At 33.6% G+C, this 14,368-nt stretch overlaps 1 protein-coding gene across 9 annotated transcripts in view; it reads right to left on the minus strand.

Moving 5' to 3' along the window:
- Nucleotides 1–6,280: 6,280 nt before the first annotated feature.
- LOC111047695 (acylamino-acid-releasing enzyme) overlaps nt 6,281–14,368 on the minus strand; it is a 33,952-nt gene continuing 25,864 nt past the window's right edge. For 3 of the 9 annotated variants that reach the window (XM_039436341.1, XM_039436344.1, XM_039436339.1), the window contains exons 6-12: nt 14,105–14,247; nt 13,375–13,546; nt 11,935–12,186; nt 11,111–11,257; nt 9,026–9,249; nt 7,818–7,897; nt 7,532–7,610 (exon numbers count right to left, since the gene is read on the minus strand). In XM_039436341.1, the coding sequence (XP_039292275.1) occupies nt 7,556–7,610; nt 7,818–7,897; nt 9,026–9,249; nt 11,111–11,257; nt 11,935–12,186; nt 13,375–13,546; nt 14,105–14,247 (1,073 nt within the window). In that variant the 3' untranslated portion in view covers nt 7,532–7,555. Of the gene's footprint in view, nt 6,383–7,530; nt 7,611–7,817; nt 7,898–9,025; nt 9,250–11,110; nt 11,258–11,934; nt 12,187–13,374; nt 13,547–14,104; nt 14,248–14,368 lie in introns of those variants that run through there. The other 6 variants (XM_039436346.1, XM_039436343.1, XM_039436348.1 and 3 more) reach the window with 5 other exon arrangements.

A 14,368-nucleotide genomic window follows, 5' to 3' on the forward strand; every position in this document is an offset into this window, starting at 1 on the left:
ATTGGAATTTTGGCTTAAGTACACTCAACAATAAATTTACCATTTTTCGACCGAATTTGACTTATGATGCATGATTCTGGACCGCCTTGACGAGCCGAGAAGAATGAAGTGTAGTACGATGAAATCTGAACATTGTGTCAAAAGTTAAAAGTGTTTGAAATTTTGATCCTTGAGGTGTCCTTAAGCGTGCCTCTCCACTAGGAAATACTGAAATAAAATGCATCTAGCGGGTGATTATCATAGAACATGATCTCATAAACTTATGTCATTGTGCGAAATATCAATGTGAGGACAATGCAGTTTGTGATGATGGTTGGAGCTGAAAATTAGGCGTTTTTCACAATACAAGGAACATTGTTGTCAGGTGTACCTGGAAATCTATTTGAGATAGAGCGCTCTCCTTGATCTCAGATTGTAGAGCACAAAAATACGCCCAGAGGGGCTTTGAATTATACATCTAAATGGTAACAATCGGAAGATATTGTTGATGAAAAACTAAAATTAATCAAAATTAATTTTCCCTTCAAATTTCACTCATTTTTGAAAAATCATAACTCAGTACTCATTGGAGATAGAGTGTTCCGAATGAACTCATTTGATTCAGAATTTTATGATCTAAAAAAAGGCGAGAGCAAATTTCTCTGTCCGATCACGAGATTTGGAAGAGATAGCTGCAAACTGGAAAATGAGCCGAAAATACAAGGTTTCTGGGCCACTCTGTATCTAGCACAAGGAAATTTTGCCCTTTTAGTCTATATTGACTGGACTATGAACGAAATGACTTGAAATTTGGAACTTAAGGTCCTTACACTATAAGGATCCGACACGAACAATTTCGACCAAATGCAATTCAAGATGGCGGCTAAAATGGTGAAAATGTTGTCAAAAACAGGGTTTTTGCGATTTTCTCAAAAACGTCTCCAACGATTTTGATTAAATTTATACCTGAAATAGTCATTGATAAGCTCCATCAACTGCCGCAAGTCCTATATCGGTAAAAATTTCAGGAGCTCCGCCCCATCTATGCAAAGTTTGATTTTAGATTTCCAATTATCAGGTTTCAGATACAATTTAAACAACAAAATTCGAGTAGAGAAGATTGAGCATGAAAATCTCTACAATTAATGTTCAGTAACATTTTCACCTAAAATTGAAAATAAGTTTGAAATTCGAGAAAATGTGAAAACTGTTGATTCTATTAAATGATTCACTATGAAGAGATAGTAGAACTTGTATTAATTAAAGTCTTGTCACCAGCTGGCTCAGATCTTTGTTTATAAGTACACTTGAGATGCGCGGGAACACTAGCGTCAGGTGATCAATTTTCATAACGGCAAGGAAAGTTGTGTGAGTGCGCCACACCAGATTTTTCAATCAAGAAACTGTTTCAAATGAACTACTTTCAAATCAATGTTGTTGAACGCTATATAATGTAAATATATAACTTTTTCGCCGACAAACTGTTAATTTTTGCTCTTGATAGTGATGTGACTTTATTTTATAGGTTGTTAAAAATGCAGCAACTCTGCAAGTACAGCGACTATCAATAATTGCTATACATTAGTCAATCAGTATTGAGATTGATAGTATCTAAAAAACACATGAATAAGAAGAAGCATTACTTTATTCATTTCAAATAATCACAGTCTATAACTGGACAATATCAAATACTATTTATAGGTAGTGTTACAAAATAATTGAATGACAAAATTCAATTTATTCAATTCAAAATGTGGCACTTGGTAAAAGAGGAATCTTTGAGCTCTCTCTTTAAAGATCTTCTTTTTTTATCAAGCCTAGATGCTCGTAGAACCAGAGAAGAGAATTCATCAATGCATCCAGGTCCACCGGAATCTGCCTCAGGGAATGGTTATCTTCATAGACCAGGAGTCTGCAAAATTAATAAATTTACGGTTATGAACTTTGTTAATTAATTTAACATCAAAAGTTGAAGCATTGGAATAGTCAGTACCTACACATATTTGTCATGTAACAAAAGAAATTAGGAGAAATGAAGAAAACAATTCTTTGTATCGAACACGGAACTGTATATTACGGATTTGCACTGAAAATTTTAGGTTAGAATCTTAAAAGGCCGGCGGCCCAACGAGCAATATTTAGCTTGTGGAATACAATTATTGCAAAATTGGCAACTCTGTTACATAGACTCTGTTTATTTGGACTGGACACATGGAATTGTGTCCAAGCATTGCAGCCCGTACAAACTCGTTCAATGTTGCCACATTGAACCATATTGATGGCTCAATGATCGATGATAAAACATCGTCATACTTCTCAATATGGATAAGTTCCACAGTATCAATATGTTTTACTTTTGTTACAGAAAGCTGAGACGATCGAAATAGAGGCTTCTCTCATCGATGGTATTGCTTCACCCGCGACAGCGGCAAATTTGAACGTTTCATATCAAATAAAATTCATTCATCCCCAGAAAGTTACATACAGAATGAGAGTTAAATTTACAAATAATATATAATGAGGAACCCCCCCTAAAAGATTGTGTGTAGGAGGGAGTCAGAAATATTATGTTTAATAAGATCTCTCGACTTATCTGCCTTGACCTAGAATACAAAATACAAATAATATATCCTAATTATTCTCAATTAAAAAAAACATAAACACTTCATAGGGTTTTTAGAAAAATTCTGCATTGACTGTGAAGCGTGGGCCAGGTAATCCCCAATCACACGAAGCATAAAATATAGGAGTAGGCTACAATATAGCCATAACAAACCCAATAGACACCAATAACAGCACACTAAACTAGTAGTTCTGTGAACAGTAGACCTCGCGCTCAGTAAGTTACATTGACCTGTTGTTATGTTTTCACAAAAATTAATGAATAATTTATCAATTTGAAATGTCTAGAAAAAATCCTAAATAAACATAGAGTTTTCTGTCCTATCGTACCGTGACGTGTCGTTCCGGAATGTGAGTGTGAGCGCTGTTATCAGGTCTGGCTGCCGTCGATACGCCAATCCAATCAACCCATCAGAGAACATTCTTTGTTGGCAAAAAATCGGTGTGTTGAAATTAACAAAATAAACTACCATAATGCTGATTTCCTACAAACTTCATTTCTCACTATTCATGATTTTAGAAATCAATTTCTTTTCAATAATATTTGTTGCAATTTTATCATCAGATTAAAAAAGAAAAATGTAAAAAGAAAATGTTTTGAAAGATACATTTTCAAGATGTTCGATGTTTTTGAACGGGTAGTTCACTAGACAGCTGATTTGATGAATAATTCTATAGTCTGATTTCAACGGTAATATTGGTGTTCGAAGGAAACTCCTTTTCCTTTTGAATTATCCTTAAAATGCTAAATTTAAAAAAAAACCTTATGTATACGTCGACGCGAAATTCAAAAAGGAACATACCTGTCAAATTTCATGAAAATCTATTACTGTATTGCGTTTCGCTGTAAATGCGCAACATATGAACATTTAAACATAAAAGAGAAATGCAAAACCGTCGACTTGAATCTTAGAACTCACTTCGCTCAGTCAAAAAATAGATACTATCACACCAAATAAAGATGATACTAAATATTGATATTAAATAAAACGACTAGCAAATTTCCTCAATAAATGATTTATTCACTCACTGTAACAACTACATTTTTCTTCAGGTACCTCTATCTTTGTGGTTGAACTCAGAGGCAAGTAGATGGTCTGGATGGCTATTTTTTAGTGTGCTGTTATTGGTGTCTATTGGGTTTGTTGTGGCTGAGAAGTTAATAAAAGAGTATGTGTGATTTTAAGTTGGTTTGTTCATTCAATATGCATTGTCTACTGATTTTAAATTGGGCGTATATTTCAACATTGACCTGTTGTTTTCTCAAAAATAGTAAATAATTTATAAATTTAAAATGTCTAGAAAAAATCCTAAATAAACATAGAGCTTTCTATCCTATCATACCGTGACATGTCGTCCCGGAATGTGAGTGTGAGCGCTGTTATCAGGTCTGACTGCAACTGTCTACAACGTTGATGGAAAGATACATTTTCAAGATGTTCGATGTTTTTAACGGGTAGTATTATAGTTCACTAAACAGCTGATTTATGATAAATAATTCTATAGTCTGATTTTTACTCTAATATTGGCGTATGAAGGAGGCTCCTTTTTACTTTCCTTGCCCTATTACCATAGGTAAGGAAAGTATTGCTTTCCGAGAAAAAATTAAGGTACCCCAATTTCTAAATTTCTATACGTTTCAAGGTCCCCTGATTCCAAAAAAGTGGTTTTTGGGTATTGGTGTGTGTGTGTGTGTGTGTGTGTGTGTGTGTGTGTGTGTGTGTGTGTGTGTGTGTGTGTGTGTATGAGTGTATGTGCGTCTGTGTACACGATATCTCATCTCCTAATTAACTGAATGACTTGTAATTGGGAACGTAGAGCTGCGTACACATACTCGTGCTTCCAACCCGCACCGAGCACGCCCCTCCCTCGTACCGCCCACGTACCACCATCGCACAGCAATCGCTCCGCCTCCGCTCTCTACTCGCACCGATCATGAACGTTACGGAGGATGGTAGATCTTCTCGCGTTCCCCGGTCGAACCATTGTTGCTCGCCGGTCGATCATCAATCGCTCTGCTGGAGTGACGTTCGGTCTTGGAGCGGAACGAAAGTCTGTACGCACCTTAAGGTCCTTACACTATAAGGATCCGACACGAACAATTTCGATCAAATGCGATTCAAGATGGCGGCAAAAATGGCGAAAATGTTGTCAAAACAGGGTTTTTCGCGATTTTCTCGAAAACGGCTCCAACGATTTTGATTAAAGTTATACCTGAAATAGTCATCGATAAGCTCTATCAACTGCCATAAGTCCCATATCTGTAAAAATTTCAGGAGCTCCGCCCCATCTATGCAAAGTTTGATTTTAGATTCTCAATTATCAGGCTTCAGATACAATTTAAACAAAATATTTTGAGTGGAATAGATTGAGCATGAGAATCTCTACAGCTAATGTCCAGTAACATTCTCACTTCTCACCTAAAATTAAAAATAAGCTCGAAATTCAAGAAAATGTGATTATCCAATTGCAAACTGTTGGCAACTGTTGATTCTATTAAATGATTCACTATGAAGAGATAGCAGACCTCGTGTGTCTCCAGCGTTATTGCCCTGTCACCGTCTGGCTCAAATCTTTGAATAGTAGATTCGAGATGCGCGAGAACACTAACGTCAGGTGATCAATTTTCATAACGGCAAGGACAGTTGTGTGAGTGCGCCACACCAGATTTTTCCTTTTATATTATCCTTGAAATGCAAAATTTTCAAAAACCTTGTAAATACGTCGACTTGCAATTTAAAAAGGAACATACCTGTCAAATTTCATGAAAATCTATTAGTATTGATTGTCTGATCAGCATCCATGGAAACAAGGAACACATCGTGTAAAAAACATGTATTTTCGCTGATGCTGGTATAACCCTTTGAAAGGTACCAATCAGAATGTGCAATCTCTTGACATTGGTAGTGAGTGGTAGCTGTATCTGAACGACCGCACTAAAAATCCCACCTCGAACCTGCCATAGACCAGTGTGGAACAGTTTTTGCATTTCTTCACACTGGACAGCACTGATTGGCATTTATGCCTACGTTCCTAAACCACTTTTGCCGATCTTGATTCTACCACGGCAACCCTAATCAATAGCTATGAGACTGTTCGCCTGTTCGGCTGATGCTGATATACTACAGTTGAAAATTAGATTATCAGTAATTATCATTTCTTGAATACTCAACTTTTAATAATATAAAATGAGAAATAAATGCATGGTCAAATTTGGATTTTAAAAACTGATAAAAAATCGAAAAATTGATATCATAAGATTTGAAAAAATTATCACGGTATTAGAGTTTTCAATGATTCAGTGTTCTTGGAAAAAATAGTTTTCACTGCACCTGACTTAAAAACTAGAACCCCTCTGTTCTGTGGATAAATTTTAGGGAATCTGCAAGAGTAAAAAGTATAGAAAATACTTTTAGTTCTATTTCATTGTCAGTAATTTTAAAATGAGATCTACCCGAATTTGCTGCCTGAAATATGCCAGCTCTGAATACTTAGAGCAACATGGTTATTTTATATTCAGATATTCTGTGGTGTAACAATAATTAAATAATTAAGGTTCAATAGGAAACATACTTGATATGTAGAATTTAAAAGATAATAATTTTGTAATCAATTATTTATAAAAATAAATTATTTTATCTCCCCTCTTTGTGAAATTTTGTGTTGAGGTTATAAAAAATTATATTGAATTTGAAACTCACGACCCAGGATGATCAGATGCGAAAACCTTTGACGAGATTTCGGTGACAGGATTTTTAATAACGGCAACTATGTATTCCAACTGAAAATAATTCATTTATAGATGAAAATATTCCATAATCTATAGCCAAGAACCATCAGCCACCAATTAGAAATTGAAACTCACATCCCAAAAATTACTTCAATCTTTCCCAATTCCCAACTACCGTAATTGAATAATTTTTGTATCTGAAGGGTTGAATCATGTTTTCATCTTATAAACATTAGGAGTGACCATAGTCGAGTGGATTAGATACTGGCATGATAATTCAGAGTCCAGGGTTCTAATCCCAGCCCGGGCAAGATATTTTTCTCGGGCCATTCCCGTGTTTCGGATGGACACTAATTAGTTGGTCCCGGCTGCCTACAAACAGTCGTTAAGTAATGTCAGAGGCCCTGAAATTGATCAGGTGCGACCCAAAAACTCTGATACCAGACCTGAGCCAGTCTCGATATTAAAATTATAATAACAAAATGGACAAAGAACACAAAATAACAAAAATTCAAATTCAATAACCAAATATAAGAACCTTGATAGAGCTAAGAGCAAATTATGTGAAGTAGTAAAACTAATTTTGTAATGTAATGAGAGGATGATATTGAACTCTTTGAATCTATGAATAATGTAATATTTATGGATCATAATTCAAGAAAGTTTAGACACCTATCACGGCAATTTCCATCCAATTGAAAAATTAGTTATTTTCATATTCAATCAATTGATTTTACTGTGATTAAATGAAAGGTCAATTTTTTATTAATGAAAGCAATACATTAGGTGTATGTATAATAATAGTCTGTTATAAATTCATAACTGTATGCAGAATTCTTATTACAGTGATGGATTTCTGAACATCAGTGGTGTAGAGAAAATGAAGTGTAATGGCAAAAAATTATTAAATAATTATTTATTGGAGTCTACATAAAAAATTGGGTGTCAATTGAAAATATTTACTCAGGCGAAAATATAAGAGGAATAAGCGAACCACATAAGGTTTTGTGTGTGGAAAATTGAACTTGTTTAAGGACCTCTGTAGAAATAAATCTAAACCTTACTTTGCCGACACAAAGGACTTGATTGTGTGATAAAAATATGTTACTATAGGTAATCCAAGTCACACAACCCGAATTAAACCTTTGCGGTTTGGGTTGCGCGATTTTTGATCACTTTATATTAACGAACTAACTCACCAATCAGGTATATCAGTTATAGATGTCATAGATACCACATCGATAACAGGATTGCGTATACACGCGGCTTTGTAGGAACCCTGTAAAAATATAACAAATCTTCGAAATTTGCGCAAAGCTTACTTGGGTTTCAAATTAATAGGGGTGGATTAATCTGGAGGATGAATGCAAAACAGCAATACATTCATTCAATGAGTTGAAAATATAAAAAAATTATTCAAATTGTCGATGTTTTCCAAATGAAAGGCTTTCTGTAAACTGGTCATTTTTTCCTAAAGAAAACTCACCAATCCGGTATATCTGTAACCGAGGACATAGACATGACATCGGTCACGGGGTTCAGCAGCACGGCACATCTGAAAGATTCCTGTAAAATAAATATGAGTTTTGTGCTAACTGAACACAAAAGGAAGTAGTTTAGAAAGCTAATTGCGCAGAACATTTAGATACAGTATTACCTTAAGGAACAACACAAACATCAGTGTCTGCATAATTTTTATTTATCTATATAAGTTGAAAACCCCTTTTTTAATAACATTAAATTCATACTCATTTATAAAAGTTATGCATCTAGTAATTAGTTTTTAGTTATGCTGAACCCAAAGATTTGTGGATGGGTAGTAATTTTTAATTTTGAACTCCATAGCTTGCTAAATAGCAAGGTTGGAATATGTTTATATTTTTCCAAATAAATTCGAAATCATTTTTTCTGTTACTGGATTGGTGTGTTTTCAAGAAAATAGATAGATAAGTAAATGCATTTTTATTTTCACTTTACAGCATTAAAAGTGATGTGGACGAATTTAAGCCAATAAGAGCCCCTCTTCCACTTGGCCCATGAATAGGTGAGATCCCCAGGCAGAGCAACTATTTTGAGTAGGATACAACAAACATTCACATAAAATTAGCAAGCATAAATATTATTTTATCAATATTTGTGGCTTTGAGCATCTACAGAGTTTTTAATAGCACTAGAAGAATTATCGTTGATTTATTATTGAATCCTGTTGTTCATAGTATGCTAACCAAATTAATTGTGATAAAAACATGAACAGAATATATTCTCGAGTGATTGACTTATTGAATCTTTATGGATTGATGCAGAGTTCAATTTCATCCTTTCTATACGACTACAAGACAAATTATTAAGCTTCTCTAATGCTAGACCTGGTGCTACGCAATATTATGTTATTTTTGTCAAAATAGTTTATATTATTCATTAAAAATCCTGCACGAAAATACACATATTCCGGAACACAGATAAAAGATGAACAAGCACACATGAAACACATAAGACAAAATATGAATACGACGGAACTTAATCAGTTTATATAAAGACACTCCTATCTTAATCTTTTGTGTAAGAAAAAATGCAAGCTTTTCTTTTTTCAAACTGTGGATAAAGCTAATAAGATGAGGGTATTCAACTCAGCAAACTAACTAATTCGACATGGAGATATGTGCTCACTCGACGTAAAAAAGATGAGTCACTCACCGGATATTGCCCAATCAAATGAGCCGAGAGAAATCCACCATGCGATCCACCAAACAAAACCTTCCTTTTACTGTCGAATTTCAATGTTTCCATGCTGCAAAGCTCCTCAGCAATCTGCTGGCAATCCTTGACATCCGCATCTCCAATTTTTCCCAGCAAATAGTTGACACAATCCTCTCCCATACCAGTGGAGCCCCGGTAATTAACCATTATCACACCAAAACCTGTAAGTATAATCACACTTACAAAAAAATAATTCGAAAACAAGTTCAGGTGTTTAGAGAAAAATATTATAATTACTCAATTTATTTATTCAAGCACTTATTATTAAAATGATTGAGAGAAAATTAGGCGAATCCCTTCTTTATTTCTCACCCGTATTCAAATTATTACGGTACCGTAGTTTAGACTCATGTTCTCCGGTTAATTTACTTTTCACATTTTAACATAATTTTCTTTGAACAAAATGTTTATAATAGGAATTTAGAAATTAAAAAGATTAGAGAAATAAAAATAGAGTGATACACTTGATAACCGTCAAAAACAAACAAAATCCTAGATAGAAGATAGAACTCGTAAATGACATGGCATATCGTGAAAACAGCACATCAATAACAACGGTAAGATATTGATTGAAGAAGTGTTTGACCTAGCGGTTAGCATAATACTCAATAATACATTAAAAATATAATGTATATACAGGGTGTTTCAGAAGTAGTGTCGAACATTTTAGGGTGTTGTTCCTGGATGATAGGAGACTACAAATGTCGTATTTGAAGTGTCCAAAACTCAGCGGTTATCCTTATAGCTGCAGCTGCCTTATTGTTTTTTTCACTTGAGAATTTTTATCTCAAGAACGAAATGTTGTATTGATCTGAAATTTGGCATGAATATTTATGCTATAAACATTCAACTTTAAAAAATAAAATAAAAAATGTTCTATGTAAATATTCAAAATGGCGGCCATTTTAATTTTTTATGGCAAATTTCACGAAAACCGTTCACTTTACAGAAAATTTACAAGAGACAAAAAAGTTGTCAAATTTTATCAAGATTTCAAGGATACCTTATTTATTAATATTGGTAAGAATAACAGAGAAATTAATTCTTTTCGTACTGCATGCATGACCACTTTTCACCATTTAAACATCAATATTAAATTTTTAATTCCAATTGTATTTGAGATGAAGCCTTGAAAATGGCTCCATAATATGGCCATACAGCTGATTTTACAATGTTTTTCAGACGATCTTGTTTGTCTTGTGCATTCATGCAGTACGAAAAGAATTGATTTCTCTGTTATTCTTTGATCAATCTCTCTTAGTCGCAGTCCGGGCAGTTTAAACCTACATAATTGTATTTTCAGGATTTGAATCTTGTAGGGAAAGCTGGTGTTTTTGATTCGATGAACTGCGACAGCCTATAATTGAATTCTCAAGACAGAATCCTTCAGGTAACCAATGCCTTAACTCAACAACTAACTTCACAAACGGTTCAAGGAAATACGGGCCTCGAAAGAAAATTCAAAATCTATTTATGTGAAAAACACATGCAGCCTTGATTCACAGACCCAAAGTCAACTCACTCTGGTTTGTAAAGCATGGAGCTAAAAACCATAATATTGCCTTCACGAAACGTGATAAAACACACGTTTCATCTTTGTACATTGTAGATCTTCTCGCTTTATCAATTAACATTTAATAATTAAATCCGCGACCAGATTTCCAATTCACAAATATTATTTCAAAAATTGAATCAATCAATCAATATCAATCAATAATCCTTTATTGTCATAAAACACAAAGTGTTGTAACAAAACAACAACTATAGGTTTTGATGTCATGTATGACTCTATATAATAATAATTTACTATGAACATAGGATTAATCAGACTATAGAATTATTCATAATCAATCAGCTGACAAGTGGATTATTCATTGCATGCATTACACAGATGCCTGGAGAAGCCGGTGAACAGGTGACACCAGATACTTGTGGATGAGAAAACTGCGTGAAGTATACTGTTCACAGAACTACTAGTGAATAAGTAGTATTAAAAGCACAATATTTTGTATAAATTGTTACCTAGTAGAGAGAATACAGCAGCATCGTTATTGAAGGCATTGACAAAATTTCCGTGTGGACCTCCATGCGGCCAGATGATCACGGGAAGAGTCGAACCATCGCTAACATCGGGCTTCAAATAAATTGCATTTAGATCTTTGAATCCATCTGAAAACAATAACGTAGGTAATCATTTTTTCCAAGTAAATAACAAATTAGCATTGTAGTATAACAAATAGTAATGTAACTTACTATCACCATCTTAAGACTCTTGAGTATACTGAGACACTATATTTCAGCCTAGGAAATATTTAATATTCAGTTAACATTTTTTGACAGACAGACAAAAGATATTTATTAAAAAAAATGCAATTTACAAAGTAGAAATCTTATGTACTCATTTTCAATATAAAACAACAACAAAGAATGAAAACAACCACATGAATACACTAGGCCAAATAAATCTTTAGAAAATGGTCCAACTATCAACAGCCTAGTTTTATCGATACTGAAACCATAAGTGGAATTAGAATTTGAAGTTAGAATTAGTTTGAAGTGGAATTAGAATTTGAACTGTTAGTTTTCGATAGGTGATGTTTATTCAAGTAGTTTAAGCTTACAATGCTTAGCTACAGGTTTTCTTTTTTGTAAAGGTTTGAATCCTTGATTCACGAGTGACTTATATAAACTTTCGACATTTTTTGATACAAGCCTTATAATACAATACTTATATAACAAAAATATTCATAGTTTAATAAATTATGGTGATTATTTTCAACAAATTAAATAAAAATTGGTTGATAAATCACCATCAATAAGATATAAAAAATATTATTAACGCTTACTATCACCATCATAAGAGGCCTGAGTGTAGTGAACTCCATATTCCAGTTTTTCCAATCCAGGAAGTACTTCATATTCAGTCAGGTAGACCCAATCGATATTCTTTTCATTGCCTTCTTCAGGGAGTTTTGCAAAAACAAGTGTTTTTGGGTGTTTCGGACTACTCTTTGCGCATAAAACGTAATCATCATAAACGTCCAAAACCGAGAGACTGTAATCTGTACTAGAGTTCAATACAGTCACTTTTCCACTTTCTGGAAACAAATAACTTGTATTAGGATAAAAAATTGAATTTGATTGAGTTGATTAATAACATTTCTGCATCAAGAGTGAAATATACATTACATACAGTAGGACTTCAATAGTCTTGAGCAAATGAGACCAATCGGATTTTATATTATAGTCAAAAAATATCTTGTTTTGTGTAATTTCCTTTTGATTATTGAATTCAGTATAGCTGCATGCCACATTTTTAAATCCAAGGCCAAATTCAAACAGAGCTGACGTTGAAGCATGGTGTATGAAGTGCACATTAGACGGGTAGGACAGTGGCATGAAAGTGGTAATTAATATATTTTCAGGTTGTCTTCTATTCCAGTCAACAGGTTTTTTGTACGTTCTTATTTCAAACAAGTCGAAAGGAAATTGTGTGCCTGCTCTTGTACACCACAAAGACGCAAATAATGTGCTCTTCTGTGAACATTAAACCATTTGGTTACATAGAAGAGATGCGCAAAGGACAAAGTCCGCACCACGTCTCTGCCCGACGTCCGTTCTGTGTGAGTTGGCCCAATGCTCAATCAAAAAATGTATGGATACATCAATACGCGGTAGCTTTCACATGGAGCTACATAGCTGAGCTACTGAGAAATGTATCATGTAAATGCATCATATAAATGTAATTGATGAAATGCATGCCACTTATTGAAATATAATGTTTTATAATTACAATGGATATCAAAATACAATATGAAGCTACAAAGCACTGTAGAATGTAGATAATCAATATACTAAAATTAACATTTTCCCATAAATACTGATCAATAGAATGGTCTACAGTAGACTTAGTTGATTTTTCAAAATATAATAATATTTAATTTATAGAATAATAATTCATTAAACTAATATCAAAAGTGCTATTGAATTCTAAATAATCGTTCCTACTGATATAAAATTTGGTTGGAGTGCATGAATAATGAGTTATTATACTGCTAAAATAACTCAAATTTTAATAAAGACAAATTTAAATTAAGAAAAAAATTTCCGTTGAAATATTTTTCTTAAAAATAATTTTTAGAACTCATTTCAAATCAATACCGATAATTTCTGAAACAGCTTTCTATATGTATGAAAAGAGACTATCCGTTTGACAGTAACAGAGTAACAAAGTTATCTTCCACAATGAATAAATAAATTTATTTAAGAGTGAAATTGTAACTCACCAATATTTATAACGAAAGAAGTGATTGTAGTGGGGCCCATGGTATTCATCAACAGTCTTCTATTATCTTTGGACCAAGAGCGAGTTGGGATGGCACTACAAAAAATGCCTCGGAATTTGAGCGGATCTACACCATCCAACTTATCAGCAATAATATCCAACACAACGCCGGACTAGGTGAACAGAAAGAGAACAATAATTATCAAACTCTGATCTCAATAAGTTGAAGTAATAAGAATACTTGGTATTGATTTGTACAAAAGCACATAACACATTATAACTGTTGTTTTGGCATTATAGTTAATTATAAAATTTGAGAGAAGATCAGTTTTATGATGAACCTATTGCTATAATATGATTTGTGATTCTATTATTAGATGAATACATTTTCAATGTCAAGTATTCATTGAGATGTAGATTTTGGATAAAGATTAAAGAGTATTAGAGTAAAGAGTATTGAGTATTGATTGAGATATTCAAGCTTCAAGATATTTGAAACTGATAAAGATAAAGAATAAAGAGTACTAAGTTGAGTATTGATTGAGATTTGAGCATTAAGATATTTGAAACTAGGGTACTTATATTTGTTTTATAAGGACGAAATTCCGTATTTTATCGCTATATTTGTATAGATTTTATCACTTATTCGTATCTCTATTCCTTCTGTAAGTTCTTTTGTAATTTTTAGAGTCGTACTGCACTGAGTTATGAAATAGTTATACACTGAATACCTTGCCAGTAGCCCACTCATACTTGATGAGTCTCTGAGCGCCGTTGTGCGGTCCTCCAACCTTCCTCTCCAACCACAACAGGTACTTGCCATCGGGGGAGAATCTGGGAGAGCGAACGGAAAGACCCTCACTTGTTAATAACTCTAGAAGCAAATGAGAATTTAAGTTATAACATTTTTATTTTTAGAGTGATTGTGTACAAGTCACCACACGTTCGCAGCCTGCGAAAGTGTGAACACTCCCATAAATAAATAATAATTTTTC

Source organism: Nilaparvata lugens, chromosome 10, assembly GCF_014356525.2.
Source record: "Nilaparvata lugens isolate BPH chromosome 10, ASM1435652v1, whole genome shotgun sequence".
Lineage (NCBI taxonomy): Eukaryota > Metazoa > Arthropoda > Insecta > Hemiptera > Delphacidae > Nilaparvata > Nilaparvata lugens.